Source organism: Microcaecilia unicolor, chromosome 3 (assembly GCF_901765095.1).
Source record: "Microcaecilia unicolor chromosome 3, aMicUni1.1, whole genome shotgun sequence".
NCBI lineage: Eukaryota > Metazoa > Chordata > Amphibia > Gymnophiona > Siphonopidae > Microcaecilia > Microcaecilia unicolor.
In genome coordinates, this window is record NC_044033.1 from 179867854 (window position 1) to 179892545 (window position 24692).

General features: G+C 44.1%; 1 protein-coding gene across 3 annotated transcripts in view; it reads left to right on the top strand.

The window, feature by feature from the left end:
* The window catches only part of NEMP1 (nuclear envelope integral membrane protein 1), an 80748-nt gene that overhangs the window by 16708 nt on the left and 39348 nt on the right, over nt 1-24692 (top strand). For all 3 annotated transcript variants that reach the window (XR_003941470.1, XM_030196657.1, XM_030196658.1), the window contains exons 4-7: nt 8449-8521; nt 14945-15038; nt 19294-19408; nt 21395-21620. Coding sequence is in view for 2 of the 3 variants with exons in the window: in XM_030196657.1 (XP_030052517.1) it covers nt 8449-8521; nt 14945-15038; nt 19294-19408; nt 21395-21620 (508 nt within the window). In the remaining variant the exon portion in view is untranslated. The remainder of the gene's footprint in view (nt 1-8448; nt 8522-14944; nt 15039-19293; nt 19409-21394; nt 21621-24692) is intronic.

Genomic DNA, 24692 nt, shown 5'->3' on the forward strand with positions numbered 1-24692 from the left:
TAATTGGAAAAATACCTGCTAATGGAGGGAGCCCTGTAACTGAGGCAGGAGTAGACAGCTGCAGATTTGATGCACACATGAAAAATTGAGGTGGCCTCACTGAGGACTCCCTACTGCATGCTTGCAGAAAAGACTTCTAGGCTTTTCTTGCCAATGCTAAGATGTCATATAATATCGCCTATATGTGAGACTGTTCATCTGCTGTCCACAGGCATCTGTTACAGGTAAGCAGCTTTGCTCTATAAGACATTTACAGCACTGGTTAACCAATCATAAAACTCCTGTGAAATTTTTAGTAGTTTTTTTTTCATACGTAATAAAAAAAAAATAGACATTAGAGCATCAGTTACCCCCATCTCATACTCTGCTGTGGTCCCCCTTAAGAAACCAGGAGAATCCTTAGTGTTTTGCCTTAGTACAGTGCATCTACTAAAATCTTAAATGGAAGGAAAAGATTTTTCCAGATGAGCTGTTTCTCCCTCCCCTGGCCTCCTTAAATGCTTTCTTCCCCACTGATGTCATTCCCCATTAAAGGGAGTAGGCAGAAGTTGGTCAGGATAATTACACCTTACACACTCTGCCCCAAAGTCAGCAGGGTAGGTGGTGAAAGAAAAGAAGGTCCCAAAGTTCATTCCATTCCATGGGCCGACCAAGTATGCAGTACAACTGAGCTGAGCTGGCTTTAGCCCCTGCCTTTCTTCAGGTATTCCCTCATTTTGCTAAAGTCAATATGTTAGAAATCTAGGACTTTGAGTTTTAGATTTTATATCAAACCAAACTTTGTAACCAGATCTTTCGGAGGTCTGTAGACAACACCCATGTGGACAGAGGTTCCATCATTTCTTTTCAAGGTGATCCATATCGCTTCTTCCTTTCCCCAGGCCCCTGGCATTTTGGTCGCTGTGATATCGTTCTCACATACAGAGCTACTCCTCCATCTTTACGACCATCTCTGTCCTTCTTAAATAGATTGTAGCCTGGTATGTTTGCATCTCATTCATGGGAATCATTGAACCATGTCTCTGTGATCGCAACAATTTCTAAGTCTGATTCTAACATTGGGGCTTGCAGATCATGAACTTTGTTGCTTAGACTGTGAGCATTTGTGGTCATCACGTTCCAGCTACATTTTAGTGGCAGTCTCATCTTCTGTTTAGTTTTTTCTTTAGTGTCACTTCCCTACTGTGTTGGTAAGAAGTGATTTGCTAAGATAATTTGTTTTCATTGTTTTCTTTACTACTGTCACACCTTTTCTTTAACTGGGGGGTGAGGTGACCACTGGATTTGACCTGCCCTCCATATGCCACCCTCACCTTCTAGTTTAAACACCTAGATATATATTGTCTGAATTTCTCTCCAAGGATTTTTTTTGCCTGCCACTGTGAGATGCAGTCCTTCATTACAATATAGTCTTGTTTTTCCATGTATTGCCCCATCCTCCTATGTACCCAAAGTCTTTTTGATGACATTAGGCTTTGAGCCACCTATTGAAATTCTCGGTATTTTGTAAACTTTTCTCTCCTTTTCTAAAAGTAGGTAGTACTTCAGAAAATTCTACTGTTTGTACCAAAGGTTTTAATCCCTCCCCCAGCTCCTGAAAAGCTTTCTGTGCTGCAAGAGGAGTATTATTGGCCAGGTCATTTGTTCCCAGGTTGGATGACAATATCAGTGTTAGACTCCTTAGTTTCTTCTCTGGTTATAGTCTGTATTTGTCTAGTAGCTGAGGAGCTTGGAAGGCTTTTCATTTTGCTGGGCTCCTTGAACTGTGTTTCAAAGTTGCTCTCCTAGCAGCAACAGTTTTCTGGTTTGAGATTCATTATTAGTGCCTGGAGGGTGTCTTTTTTTTTTTTTTTTCCTTTTGGGACACCTTCATTGCTTTTTGTTCCACCTCAGTTTTGTTTTCTGGAGCATCACAGTGCTGTAATAGAGCAAAATAATTCTGTAGGGGCAACAGTTGTGAGGGTGGATGCTTTTGTGACACATGTTGTAGTCTTCCTGACCTAATGTGATCCATCTATTCGTAGGTGGTTTTATTCTTTGAGGCAGTGGTGAGAAATTTGGAATGATTCTGTGCAGTGATAGAAGCTACTTTAATTACATCCAATTCCTGCTTTATTTTGCTGAGCTCTTGTTTTAAACTAGCAAGCAGAAGACAGGACAAGTTTTAAGACTCCAGATTGTGTGCCTTGGAATTGCAGCACCACAATTATTATACAGAATAATAGTCATCTTGATTGGTTGGAATGGGTATGAACGGGTGTACTATGATAGCATTAATGGTCTTTAAGTTTGCCTGTAAATGACTTTTGGGTTGTCTATACATGAGTAGAAAACTCTGGGGATGGTGGGTGGGACTCAAGTCCCAGTGAGTCAGCCATGTCCTCTATCAAAAAGGTTCTGGGGCAAGTAATGACACAGTTTGCTAAAATAATCAAATTCAGTTTGATACTACAGTCAAATTCAGCTTGAAACTAACTTTTCTCCTATAAATCTAAATATTCCCAATAATTATTGTAGTCTCTGCAATGTAAATGCAAGTTAAGCCAGTTGTAAGACTAAAGCTACTTTTTTTTTTACCTAGGACTAGCAATGGAAAATAAACTTGGCAGAACTTGTCCACAATATATAGCCAAAGTTAGAATGCTACAGCTAGAGTTAACAGGGTAAAGGACAAGAAACTGTTTGAAAAGCCTATGCTCATTATTATCAGAGCTAGGCAGAAAGGGAGAGAGAGGTTTTTATTTTGTTTTTGTCTTTTTGAGGTCTGCGTTAGAAGACAGAATTTCATCACAATACAGATTTACAGGATAAATTAAGCAATAAAGTCCAGAGAATATATATATCAGGTAGCTAAACCTGTAGCCAGAAAGATGAGAAATTAAGAATGAAAATATCAGAACACTTAGCAGTATTATGGTTCTGGTCCAGCACATGGAATGCTTCAAAGTCTGGAGTTGGCAGTGGCGGAGAAGGGTACAGATAAGACATTTACTCAATGAACCTTTTATATAAGCACACAACTATGGAACGCACTTCAGACCGCTGTGAAAACAACATACGACCACCTAATCTTCCGGAAACTCCTAAAGACTTGTTCAAAAAGGCATACTCCAACGACTCAACCTAAATGCCTAACCCCGCAATACATCAATACATCAATATAAATGTTCATGTTGGACATAACCTAACCTACTCTTCCCCTTGACCCCCAATACGTCTATCAAATCTGATCATTAGCCTGTCTTAACCTCACTTTGTATCTGTTCTTGCCAGTATTGGCAACTGCCACTACTGCACTATGTAAGCCACATTGGGGCTGCAAATAGGTGGGAAAATGTGGGATACAAATGCAACAAATAAATAAATGGAGTTCCCGGGGAGGAGTGTAGGGAGAAATAAGAGTGTAGAGGTGTACTGAGGAGTGAGGAAGTTAAGATATTGGCAGTATAATTGATAAACTGTAGGGCTGCATTTTGATTAAAAATTTTAATCTAATGATTAAAGGCAGATAATAGCCAGCAGTCCATTGGTGGTGGGGACGACGACAGGAGTAGACTGGGGAGGGCACACATTACCTCCCCCTCCCCCTGATATCATACATTTGCTGGTGGGGATGCCGAATCCTCACCAGTTAAAGAAATCCACTGCCAAAGCAACCCCCATCCTCTTTGTACTGCCTCCAGAGCGTGGAAGTCAGCGGGCTGCCTCCAGCTGCCACTCTCTGAGCATAGTCAGTTCATACATGAATTTGGGGAGTACAAGTGTCAGTGGCTGGAGGCACACCACCGACTTCCTCATTCCTGAGGCAGTACAGGGAGTAAGGAGGTGGCTCAGGCAGTAGATTTCTTCGGCTGGTGGGGCTTCAGCAACCTCACTGCGTCATCCCAGGTTCATTATCTCGCTCTCCCTCTCCCTATATCCCTCTTCCCCTCTGCACAGTTCACCATCTCTTCCTCCCCTTTCAGTCCTGTTCGCGGTTTTCTCTCAAGCTTCCCCTTGTACCCTTCTGTGGCTCCCTCCTGCACCTGCACCCACAGTATCTTTTTAAAGAAAGTCTTCAGCCTCTCTCCCCTGGTCTCCCTCCTCCCCCTCCCTAAACTCAAACCCACACTGTGCAGGCCACAGGCAGCCTTTCAGTATGGCTGCCACTGGCCTGTAGGGCCGAAAGGCTTGTTGTTTCAAAAGGTACTGGGGAAGGGAGCAAGTGATGCCAGGCAGCACATGATTATCAAGCATGATTAAATTTTTTAATAATCTCTCTATATAAAACACACCTCCAACGTTCTGAAGCCTCCACAAGTCCCAATGTTCTAAATGCATGGTGGTGAAACCCGAAATTCGTCCATGAGTGTTTGCCCCGCCCCCCGCGTCAAATGTCATGACGTAGAGGGCGGACCAATAACACTCAACCAATGAAAACCAGCAGCACACAGTTGCTACGCGACATCAAAGCAACGCTAAAAGGACCAATCACGAAACAAAAAAACTCAACGAAGGACACTGCCAGCATCTTCACCGCCACGCCGCACTACCATCTCACCCCACCCCGAGCCAACGCTGACCCCCCCTCCAAGACGTAGGCTCGCGGCGACTTGAAGGGGACCAGGCAGAGCCACCCCCCCCCCAGAGTCGCAACACCCACTGCTCCACCCTCCACCCTCCCCCAAAGAGGTCGCCGCCGCTCCCCCCCCCCCCAAACGAAGCAAAAACAGTTCCCCGCTACCACTTTCACCCACGGGAGCGACATAACAACTGGTACTGCGGCACGCGCACATGCTCCTCCCCCTCAGCTCCCACACCAGGAACACACCGGCACCACTCCAGGGTGACGTCAACAAACCCAACCTCCACCCACTTGGAAGCAGCGCCTCCGGTACAAGTCCTGACAATTTTGGAGGTGAACCTTTTTGTTACCCTCCCTCGGGCGCTTCAAGAGAGTTGGCAGTGGTTGCTGCCGCTGCCACAGGCGCAGGGAAGGAGGAATTCCCCTACCTCAGGGAAGGAACGAAGGAGGCGGACCGAGAAGAAAGGTTTTTTTTTTTTTAAACAAGGTCCACTAACACAAATCTTTAAATGTGCCTTTGTTCAAAGTTATTAATTAGATGAATATCGAATGAACTTTCAAGGTTTGACAGTGAATATAAAAAATAGCGTCTGCACATCATTTAAAGTGGGAGCTAAAACATTACTATTTCAAGACGCATTAGGAGATTAAGTTTTTCTTCCATGGTTGTACAGTCGAATTGATTTTGATTTTGGAGAAGTATGGTGATGAATACTTTAAAAAAAAAAAATAAGGATGGTCAATGTTTATCTGGAGATGTGGAAATGATTTAAATTTTCGTTTATTTTGTGATTGCTTTATATATATATATATATATATATATATATATATATATATATATATATATATATGTAAGTTACCTTGAACATTGTGGATTGTGTGAGTTATAAATCTTTTAAAACAATCGATCTGAAGCGGCTTATGCATTCCCTTCTGTAACTTATTTATTTACTAGTAAAAAAGGCCCGTTTCCGAAACCAATGAAACGGGCGCTAGCATGTGGCTTTTTTTGTGTGTATGTGTCACAGAGTTATTTTGTGTGAGTGTCTGAGGGTGCGGTGTGTGTGCAGGTTGTTGTGTGTCTTTTTTTTGTTTTGTTTTGTTTTTTGCTTGGGGGTTGGGGGATGTGCTGTGCTGTCCTTGGTCGCTGTTTGCTGCTGGCTGGGTCGTGGGTAATCCTTCCAGCTGGGCCACAGCTTGTCCTGTTCGCCCACGTCCCAGATGGTGACGGGCACGTTGTTTTCCGGCTCCTCTGACTCCATGTCAAGCGATCCCAAATATAGTCTGTGCTATAGGCCCTCTGGCACTCTTCAGTACTGGCATTAGGCATTTAAAAATTTCTCCCCCTCTCCCCCGGTCTATTTTTGCACATACCCACAGCAGGAATATTCTTCTCTCGTTCCAGCGGTGGTTCTGTGCTCTCCGTGCTGCTCAGATAATGAGCCATTCTGCTGGGGAATGCTCCTCCCTTATTGTCATGTAGTTTCCTCTGATTGGTCCGTCTTACGTTGCCTAGTGTTGCCTGGGAACGGTGTTGTGATGGTCCTTTGTCTTTCAGAATGTTGAGGGTGTTTTTTCTGATTGGTCCGTCATGCGAGGGCGGGGCAGATCCATGAACCCTTCAGGGAGTGACTTAGTGACTTCAGAACGTTGTCTTCAGAACGTTGAGGGTGAGTTTTATTATAGTAGATATTCTGCATAAGAGGGTCGTGGGAGGGAACGGGGGGGCCATGACCCTAAAGCTGCGAGGGGGGAGGAAAAGAAAAATGGGGAGGGAAGACACGGGGGAGGGGGATGGAGGCCGGGAGACGGATGCGGGGGCCCCTGCCGCACACTCTGACTTACTCAAACACACACTCATTCTCACACAGACACTCACTCTGTCACACACACACACTCGCACATTCACTCTGTCTCTCTCTCTCACACACTCACTCTCACACACTCTCTCAAACATACACACTCCGAGGCACACCTTGAATTGGACTCACAGAGAGTCTGTGTAATGCACACATACTCTCTCACTCTCTCTCACACACAGCGTATCTGTGTGAAACACACTCTCTCACAGTCACTGTGTCTCGCTCTCGCACACACTCTCTGCCTCACATACACACTGTCTCACAAGCACACTCTCTCTCTGTCACACACACTCGCACATTCACTCTCTCTCTCTCTCTCTCTCTAAAACAGTCACTCTCACACACACTCTCTCAAGCAAACACACTCCCAGGAAAACCTTGCTAGCGCCCGTTTCATTGGTGTGAGAAACGGGCCTTTTTTACTAGTGATTAATAATTAACAAGTTAATAATGGCATGAACAAAGGTTATGTTGTGTATCCCTTAATTGTAGAGAGCTTCTTAATCTGTGAACTGGAATAACATGCGGTAAATAAAACATGATTAGAATGGAGATATTAAAAAAAAATAAATGAATGGCACATGGGGTCTTTCTATCATTATGGTTATGATGGGAATACAAAGTGAGAAATCTTTTTCTTGAGTGTCAGCAGTGTATATATGGTTATGATGATGCCTAGATTTATTAGTTCTGACATGATTTTGGGTGCTTACTCAGGTAGAGTTCTGCTTTCATTCATATAATAGGATCCTGCCAGACCATAGAGGGAGGACCTGATATGCTTAGCATTTTTGAGGGCAGACTGCACATTGATTTTTATATCAGTCAATCAGATGCTTTTATTACCTCATCCTAGACTCCTGCCTTGCTAATGAGGTTGCTTGTGTAAGCTGCTGAGAGTGAAATGATAAAGTTCTGTCCCTTCAGTAATGAGTTAATGTGGCTGCTGAAGAGCATATTTGATTCAGCAGTAATCGGATGCATTATTTGTATTTGAGGTTTGTTCATCACCTGCTTTATAGCATTAAGGGTGCCAATGGAGTCGGTACACCAAACCTTTGGCTCTGGCAACGACGATTTTTCTATTGTCCGACTGCGACACCTACTGATACTAGGCTTTAAATTTTTTATCCCAGATCTAAAGTACTGGTAAATTTATATTTACCAGTACTTTAGATATAGGGCGAAAAAAAAAAAATTAAATATGTATATATGTGTATATATAAAATTACCATATATTATAATGTAAACAGTAGTAGGAGGATCACCATACAGGACTCCAAGATACAAGGTCACCAAACATATATAAAGAGGAATCCAATAAAATTTATATCGAAATATGATGATTTTAACAAAATACTTCTAAAAAGCATGGAAAAGACCTCAAAACGCCTGACCGCTTACTTTCAGTTTTCTGGGCAACAGATAAGTGCTTGACTTTACTTTATCTTTGTAAAGCTGCTTTATAGCACTTCATGAGAATCAGTGAAGATTTTTATGAACTAAATAAATTTTGAAGTTAGCATTGATATTGTCAATATATTTAAAAAAACCTCTTTTGCTAAAATCTTTTTTGGAAATAAATTTGGAAATAAATTAAAAGTTAAAATTCTTTCCAAGCAAGGTTTTTATGACCAGTATGAACACCATGCCCCCAGTTAAAGCCACCGAAAACTGAAAGTAAGCGGTCGGGCATTTTGAGGTCTTTTCCTTGCTTTTTAGAAATACTTTGTTCAATCATCATATTTCCATATACATTTTATTGGATTCCTGTTTATATGTTTGGTCATATATTATAATGCAAATTGTTATTTTTTAAGCTGGGATCTGAGTTGGTACATTTTTGCTGACTCTGACTCCACGACTGACTCCGCAGCCTTGGCCAGCAGAGCACCATGAGCACACTTTCAAGCTGAGAGGTGGGAGCACTGCATGATAAAACATTAAACCATTTTATTTATAACATGCCCTCCTGTTGAAGTGTCTGGCCTAATGTTTGTCACTTTTGTTGTTGTTTTATAGCATTTGATCTAAAACTCTTCTTAGTTTTCACAACTGGAGCATTGCTGTTCTTTTGTGCAGAAACACTTAGCAGGTAGGTTCTGGTTGATGCTTATTATGCTGTATATTTTATATTGCACTTTCTCCTGCTGTGGCTATCTGAATGGAATCCATGCCTGTAAAACTTTCTTTTTGTCCCAAGATCAGTACAGACTTGTGGGTAGAGTACAACAGAGCTCTGTCTTAAAGGCTACTGTGCACCTGCTCATAGCTGCTACCGTTTGCTGAGGATAGAGAAATACAGACCTGTGCAGCTCTGTGACTAGATTTTGTGGAGAGCTCCTGGACTGTTTTCTTGGGTTTTAGTTAAGCTGGGGGTTATATGGTACAATTTCTAAACCTATTGGATGTATACCTGTCTGTGCCAGGTCCCTCCTTACCCCACCACTACCTTCTCCTTTTTTTAAAGTTCAAGCTTAATCCTCCTCAGCGGCATCTGTTACTGAGGGGGTGTTTCTCAGCCTCCTACTTGGGCGACCTGACAGTGCCTACATCCCTCTGAAACTAAGTAAACCAGCAGAATCAGAGCGAGTACTTTCCCACTCACATAGCTGAATCTGTAAATCTTGCACTGCAGCAGTTGGAGTAGAGCGACAGGCCTTTGTACTGTGTGCGCACACACATCACTGGGTTTCAGCTCTCTCCAGAATAAGACAGCGGGACAGCGTTTGGTGGGCTCTTTTGCTCTGACTTTGGAGCGTATGTGACTCTGGGTGGCCATATTGGGTCCTTCATCGTATCTCTCACCCTTCACCGACTCCTTTTCAGCTGACTTCTTCTGAATTATGTCAGGGATCAGGAATGGATCCAACTGCGATGGCAGCTCTATTTTCGCTTGAGTTTATCTTTAGTTAATCAGGGTTATGTGCTTAAAACGGTCCCAGCCAACTCAAGATTCAGCTCCTTCTCCTCCAGCTTCACCTAGAGGAACAGGTAGCAAAGAAATGGAGAATAGAGAGTTTGAGATGTAGATTAAATTTCTTTAGCTTTTGGGCAGCATTTGGAGGCAGTTCTTTTGGTGGTGTCCTGTCATTCTTTTTGCCAGTATAGAGGAGGGAGAGATTCCTAGTGCAGAGGGGGATGACTCCAGAACTGCCAGACTTTTCCCACTGGGAAGAGTTACTGTACCGCCTGAGCACAGCTCTGGCGTATACTCACTTGAGGTTTAACCTCTTCACGCCATCTCTGCTATGGGGGGTGAAGCTTACCCAATAATTCACACACAATCTGTTGTCAATTCAGCAACTTCTCTTTATTTCTATTTGTTGCACTTGTATCCCACATTTTCCCACCTATTTGCAGGCTCAATGTGGCTTACAATGTTCCGTTATGGCATTCGCCATTCCAGAGTAAAAGTTACAGTTGGTGTTACATAGAGAATAGATTGACATGATAAAATTAAGCAGACAGGCATAGAAAGAAACCAGTCAAAATAAAGGTAGAGTGGTGATGTGTTGCAGTTACAATTATTGAACGTTGTGGTATGCCTTGTTGAAGAGATGGGTCTTCAGAGATTTTCGAAAGTTAGCTCGTAGATTGTTTTTAAATTACGTGGTAGTGCATTCCACATCTGTGTGCCCGTGTATGAAAAGTTGGACGCATGTGTATTTCAGTTTTTTACAGCTTGGGAATGTGCGGGCACTGTTTAGCATTCCTGGGTGGTAAGTCAACAAGGTCTAGCATGTAGGCCGGGGCATCTCCATGAATGATTTTATGAACTAATGTGCAGATCTTGAACGTGATACGTTCTTTAAGTGGCAGCCAATGTAGCTTTTCTCTTAGGGGTTTTGCACTTTTGTATTTTGTTTTTTCCAAATATGAGTCTGGCTGCAGTGTTCTGGGCTGTTTGAAGTTACTTGATGATTTGCTCTTTGCAGCCAACATAGAGTGCATTGCAGTTGTCAAGGTGACTCAGCACCATTGATTGTACCAGGTTACGAAAAATGACCCTTGGGAAGAAAGGTTTTACTCTTTTAAGTTTCCACATTGAGTGGAACATCTTCTTAGTTGTATTCTTCACATGACTTTCAAGTGTAAGATTTCGATCGATGGTAACCCCGAGAATTTTCAGGGTGTCTGACACGGGAAGGGAAAAGTTTGGTGTGGTTATAGTGGTGAATTTACTTGTGTTATGATGTGAAGTAAGTATGAAACACTGTGTTTTTTCTGCATTAAGTTTCAGTTGGAATGCATCCGCCCATGAATGCATGATTATTTTTTCTTTATTTCAAATGACAAGAATGGTTCAGGTCAGTTCCCAAATGGACAGTTCCCACCCGACAATTCCCACTGAACCAATTCCCATCACACCAGGGAGGACAATTTGTAATCTCCCTCCCTTTTATGTTCCAGACGTGCAGTTCATGTGTGAGGGGGGGGGGGGGGGCACCCCCCAAACTAAGTTTCAACCTAATTCATGTTTAATCTGGGATCTAAATGTCATAAATAAATACAAACTGCAGTTAGTGGGGGGGGGGGGGGGGGGGGGGGGGGGGGTAATGCCCCCTACACACCCCCAAACTAGGTTTCAACCTAATTCAGTCCCTCAAAATGACGCACTTGATTTCGATTTATAACAAATTACTACTCTTGCTATGAAGAGTTATTTTGTTGTTATATGTCCTCTGTGTACATCTGAATGCTGCTCTAACCCCCTTATTCCAGATTCCGTTAAAAAGAAACCGCACCGCCTGGACTTATGAGACCTGATACAAGAAAGAAAAGAAGCTATGGTTGGTTAAAAAAAAACAATAGGCTAGGGAGGGTGAGAAATCTGTATTGAGCAGGGACTGTCTCTCCATGTTCAAGTGTGAAGCGCTGCGTACGTCCGGTAGCGCTATAGAAATGATTAGTAGTAATTGTTTCGGGTGGAATCGTCCTAGGTGGGAATTGTCTCGAGGGAAATTGGTGGGTGGGAACTGCCCAGGTGGGAACTCGCCTAGCAGAAGCAGTGCACAAATAGCTTACCAAATCATAACAAAGAGAAAAGGTTAGAAGTGGAAAGAAAAGCTAGCAGTCACCTGGCTTCCAAGTGCCCACCAGAATCTCCCCCCCCCCCCCCCCCAGGGCTAAGGCTTTCTCATTTTATAGGTTTTTCACCTATATATCCATCCCTTCCCTCTTATCTGCCTATCTATTCTTTCCACCTGTCATCTCACCCAGTCTTCATCCCTCCCATGTTCCAGAATAATCTTTCCTGCTTTTTATCCTGTCTCTTTGTCCTGTCCAGCTTCAATGTGTTGCACTAAATTCCTAACATTCCAGAGTTAGTTAGCTCCTGGTACCTTCCCTTATCTCCAGTGACGATCCTAGGTCGGCTGCCACCCGGGGCGGATCGCCGCTGTGCACCCCCCACCCCGGGTGCAGCGGCGTTCCCCCCCCCCCTCCCCCCCCCCAGGGTGCATCATGACACCCCCCTCCTCCAGCGCAACAACACTTCCCCCCCACCCCGGGTGCATTCTTAGCTGTTGGGAGCAGCCGCACAGCTGTCAGCTTTGCTGGCTCCCTGCTCCCTCTGCCCCAGAACAGGAAGTAACCTGTTCCAGGGCAGAGGGAGCAGGAAACCAGCGGAGCCGACAGGCGCGTGGCTGCTGTCTGCACCCCTCCAGCAGCATGCACCTGGGGCGGACTGCCTCCATCGCCCTGTCCCGCCCTCGGTATGCCACTGCCTTAAAATACAAGCTAAGGATGCTGTAGCAATGTGGAACTGATGTTAAAGCATGTATCTCCATGCAGGCATCTGTTAAGGCAATTCATATGTGTAAGTCCCTTGTCTAAAGACCTTATAGTATCACTATTTTTGCCATGCTCAGGGTGCACTGAACTCCCATACATTCTCATCAGCACTGCCACACAGTTCACACACACTTGTGGTTAATGTTTGTGACAGGTTTGCGCAGTCCCTCTATTTGGTTCTTCTTTCTAGTTATTTGTCTAGGCCATTGGTGTTATCTGGCCTACCTTCCTGACAGTAACACTACCTGATTTTAAAACTAAAGTCTTGGAAATTCTTCATATTTCCTCTCCATCTCCCAATAATTCATGTATATCAAGTTTTGTTGGGATCAGTAAGTCTGGATGTTCAACAGTGGCCACCCAGTGACCACCTTGACACATTCCCTCCATGGCCAATGATAGGCAGGACTCTCAAACAAATTGCTCATAATTCAGGGCCTGTAATAATCATAGGTCCAGACTGGTGAAGGAGACCTACTACGCTGATTTGATGTCTACATATAGTATCTCTGCTTCAGCTGCCATCACGTAGGAGTCTCCTGACCTAAAACTCATAGCATTGGTCAATCCCTCTCCCTTTGGTCTGATGGCCTGTCTCTTGAAAAGTCAAAATCGATAGAGAGGATATTCAAAAGGGTAGTAATAACTTCTTTTGAATATCCTATTACTACTCTTTTTACAGGCTCACGAATGATCCACTTTGGCAGTGTATGCTAAGAGTCTGGAGGTCCTTTCAGTGTTGGTGTGAGGAGTGTAATTTTCAACCTTTTCAGATTTTGGTGGTGGTACAAAAGTTTTTAAAAGGGTTTAGCTTTTAAATTCACTCAGTGTGTTATGGAGGCTGTCTTCAGAACTCTTCTTTGGTGGCACATCTGGATGTAATTTATTTTTTGAAAAGGATTGTGATACTGTGAGCAAGTATTGAGGGTGGGCCTGCACAATAACACAGCAAGACAAAAGTGTAAAACTGAAAATAAATGCTTTATCAACAGAAAACCTGAGGCCTGTTAAGTCACAGGGCCAGGAACACAAGGTGAAAAATCTATTTGGTTTAATGAATAGTCTTAACCAGGGCCTGTGGCTGACATGGCCCAAATACAGTCTCAGGCTGTTGACTTGCACGCCCCAAACACAACCTGTAAGCTCTTCTTTCTCTGAGTTCCAGGTCTGGCCCCTAGCCAGGCCTCAGGGCAAGGCTTACAAGTCTCAAGTTAAATGTGGCTTACCTCAGCCAAGTCATGGTTGCTAGATATAAGTTGTAGAGGCATATGGTGGGGCTCAACTCTTCCGTCCTTGGGCCTCCTGAACCCAAGAGTCTAGCCCTACCTTTTATACTTCCTCTTCCATGTACCTTCAGCTCCACCTCTCCTGTCTCACTTCCTCCCTGGGCGGGACTAATGGGTTTAAGGTGGCTCAAGCTATCTGAGGGACTATCCTTAAGGGAGGGGGGCAGTATTCTGTATACCCCTTCACAAGGATAAATCTTAATCTCCATGGAGGCATATATGTCCTCAGTGGAATCATAACCTTGTCTTAAATTTATTCAATCTTCTTTTGAACCTCTCTATAAGGCTGCTCTGAAGGATCTTACTGTAAAGACAAGTTTTTCTGGTGGCTATCGCATCCACAAAGCATGTATCTGAACTCTATCCAAGTTTTATCTTGTAGAGATGCTTCATTTTTCTGAGGCCTGTGTTACAATAAGGACAGTTCTTTATTTTTCCCCCAAGGTGGTATTGGCTTTTCACTTGAATCAGCTAATCTATCTTCCTTCATTTTGTAAGGAGGAATATGCATCGGAATATGATGCTCTGCATTTGTTGGTTATGTGTAGAGTCCTCTTGCACTACCTAGAAGTAACCGACTACTTATGATCTGACCATTTTTTTGTTCTCCTTTCTGGAGTTAGGACATGTATGATTGCCTCTAAAGCTGCTATGTAATATTGGCTAAAAAATCAACTTCAGCTTATATTCTTGCAGGGAGACAGATGCCTTTAAACATTAAGGCTCATTCTACTATTATATCTTTTCTTTTTTTTCCTTCTCTTTTCCCCTCATTTTTTTCTTGTAGACTTGTGGATGTTTTGAGACCATCTTTCCTATGCAAGTGGAGTTCTTTTCCTTGTATTTTATTTTTAATTGTACATTGCCTAGTCTTGGCTAGTCCAATTTTGGCGATTATATCAAGAATTAAAAATAAACATAAACATACAATCTGAGGCACAGACAGATTCTGTAGATGAAATTTGTAAGTCGGCCACATGGTCTTTGTGTCATACCTTTTCAAAACATTGGTTGGATGATGTGTCTTGGTCCCTGCTTTTTTATATCCCACAAGTCTGGACTGATGTTTGGTACGCAAAGGAAGGAAAAATTAATTAATTTTTGTCTGCTAATTTTCTTTCCTGTAGTCCCAAAGGATCAGTCCAGAACCCACCCTTGATCTGATTGCTTGCTTGTTGCTACGTTTTGCTCAGTTTCTGCTTTTGTAGGCACAATTTGACAGTTCGAGGCAGGAGTTATTTTTTGCTTCGTGCTTTCACTGCTTTGATATCAAAATACTAACTATGAGCAGCTGCACAGTAGCCTTTAAAGTAGAGAGCTCTATTGTACTCTGTTGCCACTTGATGGTAGATGGCCAAAAGTCTGCACTGATACTTTGGGACTAAAGGAAAGAAAATAGCAAGTAAAAACTAATTTCTCCTCCTTTCTCTCAACAGGAGCCAGGTTTTCTATTATTCTACTGGAATGAGTGTTGGAATTCTGGCTTCTTCACTTATCCTTCTTTTTATGCTCAGCAAACTTATGCCTAAGGTATGTGCCCACAGTTCCCCAGATCATAACTGTTGTGCTTACAGATGTGCAGGTAGTTAAAAACAATGGGAATAGATATCTCTGAAACAATAGTATTAGTCTGAGCTGGATCATATATATTGAACACATAACTGATGGGCGTTCATCCATTGTGTGTTATGGACAATGGGGTCTTTGAGCACGCACACTTCATGTGCAGCCAGGTATAGTTGCATTGAGGGCCCAAAAAAATCACTCAAATGCAGTTTCCTTTTCATCCAGCTAGACAAGTCCATTTCAAGGGGTAAAATCACATGACCACCTACTGGAGGTAGAAAAAAAAGATAAGTTCCAATAACATCACAGATACTTTAGCAGGTGCAGCCTGGAACTAGTCAGTATTTCTCTATCTCCAGCAGATGGTACAGGTGGATTGGTATAGTTCGTTTTTTTTTTTTTTGTTCAGGCCTGACTCTGAGACCCAAGTTACGGCTGGAGCCTTCCCTGGGAGAACAGTATGGCCCATAGGACTCTACCAGCATCAGTCTCTGGGCCACTTCTAGGGTGCTGGGAGCCCCCTCTCCTGCTCAGAGCCATGCCTGCAGGCCAGTTTCTTGAGTGGCTGGCACAGGCTCTCGTGAACCCCTGCTAGCTGGGGCTGCGTCCCCTTCCCCCCCCCCCCCCCCCCCCCCAACTTCCAGAGCCTTGTTGGATTAAAAAAACAAAAATAAAAATCCAAATTTCAGTTTGGTTGACAGACTATTTATTTGTTTGCAGCAGCTGTGCAATGTCGCTAAAGAAGTGGGAGACCCTGGGGTTGGTTCTGCTTGGTCCAAAGCTCATGGGAGGTTTTGGATAGATTCGTTCATCTCCCAAAGGTAGGTGCTTTGGTCACAGCGGTGACCAAGAAGACTGTCATGGTCAAGGGCGGTAGTGCCCTTAAGGTTCCCTAGGACCAGAAGCTAGAGATGTTCTTGAAGTATTTTGGTTCTGCAGCCCTAGAGATTCATGCTCCAATCTGTGGGGGTTATGTGGCTGAAGCTATTCTCCAATGGGTGCAGTAGCTCCCACCCACCGTACAGATGGCTCGGCTGGAACCTGGGGCAGGCTTCCTATCGGACCTCCTTTATGATCTGGTCAGTTTGTGTTTTTAGTTTGGTTGTTCTAGTGATGGGAGCCAGACAATGCATTTGGCTGTGACATTGGCCGGCGGACACAGACCACCTTAGCAGGCTACCCTTTAAGGGCCTGCTGGAGGATAATTCTTGAGGGGGTCATCTGCCACCATCTAACTTGGAGCCCAGTGAAGATCATGTGGTCCTTCCTGGACTGATACGTGTGGGAGATTGAGCGTGCTTTTTTTTTTTTGTCTGGAAGTGGACCCTCATCGCCTTGGACCAGTGGGACCGTGAAGTTATCTGTGATGGCTATTCCTAGGAGTTTATGTTCCCCATTTCAGACGCCTTTATGGTCTCTTCCTGTAGTTCTTCCAAGCACCAAACAGTGGAGGACACCTTAGGTCATCTGCTCCAGCTGGGAGTTGAGGAGGGGGTACCACCAGTAAAGTGGGGTCAGGGGTGATACTCCATCTTTTTCATGGTCCCCCAAAAAAGGGGATTCTTTCCTTCCCAACCTGGATCTCGAAGGAGTCCATGCCTGCTTGAGAATTCCCTGTTTTTGCATGGAGACCTTCTTTTCGGTGATTGCCAGATCGGAGGTGGACAGGAATTCCCCAGTTGAATCGAAGCAGGTGCTTTTCACATCCTCACTTGCCTGAAGCACCTGTGTGTTGGGCAGGCATTTTCAGTTCAAGGCCCTTCCCTTTGCCCTGCCATGGCGCTTGAACCTGTTCCAAGGACTTGGTGGTAGTTGCCATCTTCCTTCGCAAGGAAGGTGTGCGAGTATACTCTTGGATGACTGGCTCATTCAAGGAGACTTGGTGGAGGATTTGTGGACAGCAACCTCCCTGGCAGTTCTGGTTCTGCAGAGCCTCTGTTGGGTCATTGACTTTGTGAAGAGTTGTCTCGAATTAAGACTTGTTAAATACTGTAAAGCCTTCCTTTGATGGCAACCGGAGTTGGGGTGTTTTATGTTTGTATGTTGATTTTTATGTATGTTTTAAATCCGCTGAGACGGTTGGATTGGCAGGCTATAAATTTTGTTAAAGAAATGTATGCTTCCATACCAATTGGGGATGTCTGCCTGACCCAGGAGTGGCCAAGCATCAGGCACAGATAAAGGCTTTTTGCAGCCAGCTGGTTTCCAGCGTACAAGACTACCTTTAGTTTATGGTCTTCATGGTGTTCCTTGAGGTGGTCCCGTAGGACTGGATTCGCATGCGTCCTTTGCATTGAGCTCGCCTGTCCTGCTGGAGCCTGATGTCCCAAGAGTCCATAGTCCATCTCCCTCTGCCTGCCTCTTTCTGGCAAGAGGTGTTGTGGTGGGATGGCAGGACCCCTCTGGAGGTGGGACAGTGGTCACCACTGATGCAAGCCTCCAGGGTTGGGGGACCATTGTCCGGCTTTCTGCAAGACACATGGATGGCAGAGGATGCCTTCTGGTCCATTAACTGTCTGGAGGAAAGGGAGATCGCCTGGCACTGCAGGGGTTTCTCCCCTTTCTCTGAGGGTAGGTGGGGTGTGTGAGAGATCTGACATGATGGTCCTGACTTATGCCAATAAGCAAGGTGGTACCAGAAGTGCATTGGTGGCCCTGGAGATCGATGGTTGATTTGTGCACTGAGTGGAGTGTCATCTGGCAGTTTATTGCCAGTGTGGACAACATACAGGCAGACTTCCACAATTGCTGGAATCTGGATGTGGGAGAGCAAACTGTGAGTGAAGAAGCATTGTGGATCACTGGGGGATGCCGAAGTTCAATCTGATGGCACCTGTGGACAATGCAAAATGTTGGTGTTTTTCACTTACAGGACCATGATAGGCTTTCCCATGAGGCTTTAGGGCGGAGATGACGGTTTCACTGCAGATTGGATGTCTGTAGAGTGCTGTTGCAGTATTTGGTGGTGACCAATGAGTTCAGGAAGTCTGCAGTTTCACTGACTGCAGAAAGGGGAGGAGTGTCTAAAGTGTCAATTGCTCACTAGATGAAAGCAGCTATTGAAGCTGCCTATATTTTGGCAAAGAAGGTGGTGTCAGTGGGCCTGTGGGCCCATATTGACTAGGTCTCAGGCCACTCCCTGGCTAGAGGCTCAGGTTGTCTCTCCCGAGGACATTACTGTGCAGCAGCATGGTCCTCTTTATTCCTTTTGTGAAGCATTAGAAGCTTGATCTGGACTAGAGGGGGATAGCACCTTCAGCAGGGCGGTGTTGCAGGGAGCTTTGTTTTCCTCCCACCCAGATGGATGAGTTTTGATGCATCCATTGGGAAGGACTGGTCTAGGAAGGTGAAATTTATTCTTACCTGTTAATTTCCTTTCCTTGTGTCCAGCTAGAACAGTCCACCATCCCACCTGAAAGCCTGGGGTTTGGGAGTACCCACTTGTTGCTGAGGTGCATGGTGGTCCCAGCCCGTTTCTCTGAGCTCCTTTTATAGCTTTAGGTTGTTTAAGTTTGGTTGATTCTGATCATAGAGGTTTTGGAGGATGCTATGAAATGTTCTTATTTTATGGGCTTTGTTAGAGACATACTGACTAGCTTCAGCCTGCACCTGCTGTCATACTGGTAGTCACTGGAAACTTTTTTTTTTTTCTTTACCTCCATCTGCTCGTTGGGGGACTGGTCTAGCAGGACTTGATGATGAAAGTAAATTAACAGGTAAGAATAAATTCCATCGTGGAAGATCCCTGGGCCCTTCAAGTTGGTTCTTATTTAAAAAGATTTCTGAATCATCTTCAAATCTAGCATAAGGCTGCCCAAAATGTAGTGCATTCCTGTGGAGGCAGTGTTCAAAACTCCCTGCTAGGGGGAGAGGGGGAATAGCAAGGAGTCATTTGCTTCTTTAATGGGTTGGTGCCTAGTGACTGAATTTAGGCCCCATGACTGCTGGATTCTGGGAAGAGCAGTGGTGTGTGTACCATCAGCCCAGGACTGTCACAGTGGAGACCCAAGTTTGTTAGGGAGGGAGGGGATAATATAGTGGAAAAATTCATCAGATAGCTCTGAACAAAGGTTTACGGCACTAGATCCAAGACCTAATGATTTGAACCAGAGGCCCATAGAAACAGGTGGGTCAAAGGGGAAAAATATTCATGCTTAAAAAAAATAATTATGGTGAACAACACAGCTATAACTTTCTGCCTGTCCCTCTTCTGTCGTAGAAAAGTCCATTTTATGTGCTGCTGGTAGGAGGCTGGTCTTTCTCGCTGTATGTCATTCAGCTGGTTTTCAAGAATTTACAACGCATCTTCAAAGGATACTGGCAGTATCTCTTGGGTAAGGGGGACTTTTGTCTTTTAGCTATTCATATACTTGGCATATTTCAGCAGATTGAGGGAAACCACGAAAGAAAAAAGCAACGAAAAACCAGGATATAATAGTAAACTATAATTTGATGAAAATTGTGACTTCTCTCTGTAAGAAAATCCCCCCTCCCCACAGATTTTAAAGCAAATATAACATAAGCTTTTAAGTGCTCATAATTAGGGGAAAATCAGTACCAGTGATGTTAGAAAAAACCTCATAGGTTTTAATCATTTCACTGAACCATTGCAAATCATTCAAATTGGTTTTTAAATTGCAAAACTTAAAAAAAAAAAAAAAAAGCAAACAACCCCCCCCCCCCCCCTCCCAAACCTAGTGAAGGCATCCAAAGTGCCATGTTTCAGCAGATTCCAGGTTTACTACTTAGAGAAGTGTCTCCTTACCTAAGGAAGTTCTTCTGTCTTGTTCAGGTATGGAAATTACTTTCTTGGCAGCTGAAACATCACTTGTGACACGTTACCTTTTCAGAACAAAAACTGTTGTAAAATTAGAAAAAAAAGGTCTGAATACTGCAGTTCAGCTGTTTGCAGCATTTTGCTTCCATCTTGCCTGCATCAAGAAACAGGGGCTCATTTTCAAAAGAGAAAATGTCTAAAAAGTGGCATAAATCTGTATTTGGATATTTTTCTCACAAAAACATCCAGATGGATATTTTCAAACCCAATTTTTAGATGTTCTATGAAGTCTATCAGAAGTGTGATCCACAAGGGGGCGTTTCAGGAGCTTGTCAAGGGTGGGATCTGGGCGTTCCTTAGATGTTTTTCTGCCATAATCGAACAAAACAAAAACATCCAGGCCTATAAGTTGGATGTTTTGGTCTAGACCTGTTTTAACAACGTATAAGTCACAAAAAAGTGCCCTAAATCACCAGTTGACAACTGCAGGAATAAACGAATGACACCCCTTACTCTTTCAGTGGTCACTTCCCCCCCCCCCCCCCCCCCCCCCCCCACATACACACTCCACAAAGATGTAAATGAAACAGTATATATCTGCCTGTATGACAGCTTCAGATATTATGGCCAGTCCTATTAGAGCAGCAAACAGGTTCTTGGAATCTTGTGGTGGTTGCAGTGCACTGTAGAGAAGGTGACCCCAGGCCCATAATCCACTCTAACTTTTATACTTGTGGTAGAAAGTGTCAACCCCCCCAAACCTTCTGTACCCACATATTGGTGACACCTGCAGCCATAAGGGCTATTGTGGTGTATAGTTGGGTACAGTAGGTTTTTCATGGGTTTTGAAGGGCTCACTGTACAATATAAGGGGGTTAATTGTGAGATGTGTACCTAGGACCTTTTATGTGAAGTCCATTGCAGTGCCCCTAAGGGTGCCCCACTGCTTGCTCTGCTGGGATGCCTGTGTGGCCAGCCTACTAGGAAACCTGACTCCTACGTCCAAATGGCTTGATTTTGTGCATCACTTGGCTTTTTTTTTTTTTTTTTTTTGTGGAAAATGGTCCAAAAAGATATATGTACTAAGCACAACAACATCTAGGAAATAAAAGATAAGCTGTTTTTCTGGTTTGAAAATGGTCATTTTCACTACTTGATTTTTTGGATGTTTTCAGCAAAACATCCAAAATCGGATTTAGAAGTCATATCAAAAATGCCCCTCAGGGCATCTTTTATGATTGTGACGTCACTTCTAATATTTGCATCTTTTGACCCAACCTGAAAAGGGGGAGGAACATATCCTGAGTCAACATGCCTCTTGTGGAACTCTGACTGAACAGACGGTGGGGGCCTTTTTTTTTTTTTTTTTTACTTCAAGGAGTTTTGCCATGGTTTTGCACCTCAGGTATCTAGATATAAGCTACTAATAGCACATGCTTGTCACCTCATTAAACATAGGGTTGTTTTCAATAAGTGTTAGAGCTGTTGCTTTTTCATGTGGCAGAATAAACTGAACATGCCTTCTGTTATCTCCCCTGTGCAGGGTATGTGTCCCTGATGGGCATCCTCAGCTTTGCTGTGTGTTACAGATATGGCCCCCTAGAGAATGAGCGTAGCATCAATCTCCTGTATTGGGCCCTGCAGCTGATTGGTTTGCTGCTGATGTATGCAGGCATACAGGTGCGCCAGGCCGCTTTGACCCTGATTCTTATTGCTTTCTGCACGAAGTACATAGAGTATCCAGTCCTATGGACATATAGAGCATATAGGTGAGTATAAAATCAGATCTGTTTGGGAGCATACTGTTTTTGTTTGGTATGTAATGGTGATCAACTGGTGTGCAGTTTGATAGCCTGTGATGAAAGGAAGACTCTTATTGTAAGGCATCCATTTAAGACCTGGGTTTCTTACTTGTTCATATGTCCAAAGAAATGTTCTTATTGTCTTGCCAGACCAGTCCAGATGAATAGGTGTTGCTTCCCTTCCAGCAGATGGAGACAGAAGAAGCTTGCTGATCTCCAAATTACATAGAGTACCTTGTAACATAGTAACGAGGAGGCATATTTTCAAAGCACTTAGCCTTCCAAAGTTTCATAGAAACCTATGGAACTTTGGAAGGCTAAGTGCTTTGAAAATATGCCTCATAGTAACATAGTAGATGACGGCAGAAAAAGACCTGCATGGTCCATCCAGTCTGCCCAACAAGATAAACTCATATGTGCTAATTTTTGTGTATACCTTACCTTGATTTGTATCTGTCATTTTCAGGGCACAGACCGTATAAGTCTGCCCAGCACTATCCCTGCCTCCCAACCACCGGCTCTGGCACAGACCATATAAGTCTGCCCAGCACTATCCCCGCCTCCCAACCAGCCCCCCCCTCCCACCACCGGCTCTGCCACCCAATCTCGGCTAAGCTTCTGAGGATCCATTCCCTCGGAACAGGATTCCTTTATGTTTATCTCACGCATGTTTGAATTCCATTATCGTTTTCCTCTCCACCACCTCCCAAGGGAGAGCATTCCAAGCATCCACCACTCTCTCCGTGTAAAAATACTTGCTGACATTTTTCTTGAGTCTGCCCCCCTTCAATCTCATATCATGCCGTCTAGTTCTACCGCCTGTAACCCGCAGCTCTCCAGTATTCTGTTTGTGCTGCTGTAGTAGACAATCTGAGGACTGGTGGTTGAACTCCGGGGAATTGATTGGGAAATTGTCCCACAAGTTGAGTAGGGCAGAATGAAGGGTCTAGAGGAATCTGGGTCCCTTCTTTTTCTTCCTTTTCTGCCACCTGAATCCCTCGCCAGGCGGAAGAATAAAAGGAAAGAGTAAGGAGTGCCATTGTGAAAGGGAAAAGAGTATCAAGGTACAAGCCTGTTCTGTTGAGAGTGGCTTGGAACCACACAAAGGCTATTCAAAAATATAATTAAAAAAATAAAAACTGCAGCTGAATGAAGGTAAGGGCTTGAGTAATGCCAGCTTGCAAGGTGTTTGTCAGGAGTAGACAGGAGAGCTAGTGTGAGTGAATTGCATGTGAATGATGGCCTCTGTAGTGGGTAGGAAGCTCTGTGCATGGGCTGCATGGAGCTCCTCTTTCAAGGAAGGCTTGCTGCTCATGCAGTGGTTGAAATGTGTCTCGGCAGGGGGGAGGAGAAGGGAATGTTTGCTGTGGTAGTGTGACTCCTCTTTGTTAGGGAATTCAGTTTGGCATGGGAACAGCATTCATTTTGGGAACCACCAACTACATGCCCCCTAGTCTTACTCTGTAGGTTCTGGCAGCCAGGAGGCAATCTGGGTCCTCTGTTGATGTCAGATGATGTACCCCTAATTTATTTATTATTTATTTGTTGCATTTGTATCTCACATTTTCCCACCTATTTGCGGGCTCAGTGTGGCTTACAATAAGACTTGAATAATAGAAATACATTTGTTACAACTAAGTTATGGATTACATTGAACAGAGTTGTGCGAGGCATTCGAATATCATTGGTAGTATAACAATGGGACAACAGCATAGAAACATTAGAAAGAGACAATGGGAAAAAAGGGCATTATTAGGCGCCTAGACATATAGTGTACATAGTTCCGTGGACGAATGTATGGTTGACTGGATAAAGGGATGATGGATCAGATGTGGATGTGTATTGCATTGTGGACAGTGAGTGGTCTCTATGTGTTTTGGCTCTTTCCATAAGTTTGTTCGAACAGGTGTGTCTTCAGTAGTTTACGGAAGGAGGCTTGTTCGTTGATCATTCTTAGGTTGCGTGGTAATGTATTCCAAGACTTCGTGCTCTTGTAGGAAAAGGTTGACGCATGTATCGTCTTGTACTTCAAGCCCCTGCAGGTTGGGTAATGAAGGTTGAGGTGAGTTCGGGATGATCTTTTGGCGTTTCTAGGTGGTAGGTTTATTAAATCAGACATGTATGCTGGGGCTTCACCGTAAATGATCTTATGGACTAGTGTGCAAGTTTTAAAAGTAACGCGGTCCTTGAGTGGAAGCCAATGTAGTTTCTCTCGTAATGGTTTTGCCCTTTCATATTTAGGTTTTCCGAAGATGAGCCTGGCTGCTGTGTTCTGGGCTGTTTGAAGTTTCCTTAGTATTTGCTCATTGCAGCCAGCGTATAATGAGTTGCAGTAATCCAAGTGGCTAAGGACGAGGGATTGCACTAGGCTGCGGAAGACGAATCTTGGGAAGAATGGTCTAATTCTTTTCAATTTCCACATGCTGAAGAACATCTTCTTGGTTATGTTGTTTGCGTGAGTTTCGAGTGTTAGGTGGCGGTCGATAGTCACTCCAAGGATAATTTCCAAGGATAATTTCTGCTTCTGATGCACAGGGCTTTCTTGTTTGTGGCGAGGAGCTGCTTCCCCCAGACCAGAGGGCTCTGCCTAGGCACCTAGGATGTGCGGACCAGCTAAGAGACCGCTGGTGGAGCATCCTTGAGACTAGGAAGCCCATTCAGTAGTCTTGGTCTCAGAAGCACTACAAAGGAAATCTTCAAGTTTTAAGAGATCTGGAGGATGGTGGGCTGCCTGAGGGGGAAGGGGGATGATGGTTGTGCAGCTTTTCTGGAGGGATAGTTTCCCACTGTGATCACATAGGCACTGGGGGCTCTTGGTGTTTCTGAGGAACAGGAGACCCTCAGCCTCTGGAGACCCTACAAAGGCTTTCCCCAGACACCAAGTGATAAGAAACTTAATCATAGTGGAGTGGCATGTTCCTGAGGCCAGACTGAAAATGGGTAAAACTATGAATAAGCTGTATTGTTTAACTCCAGGGGGAGGAGAAGCTGATAATGTGCTGGTGGCAGATTTTTAAAAAGGGTTCCAGGGGTGATCTG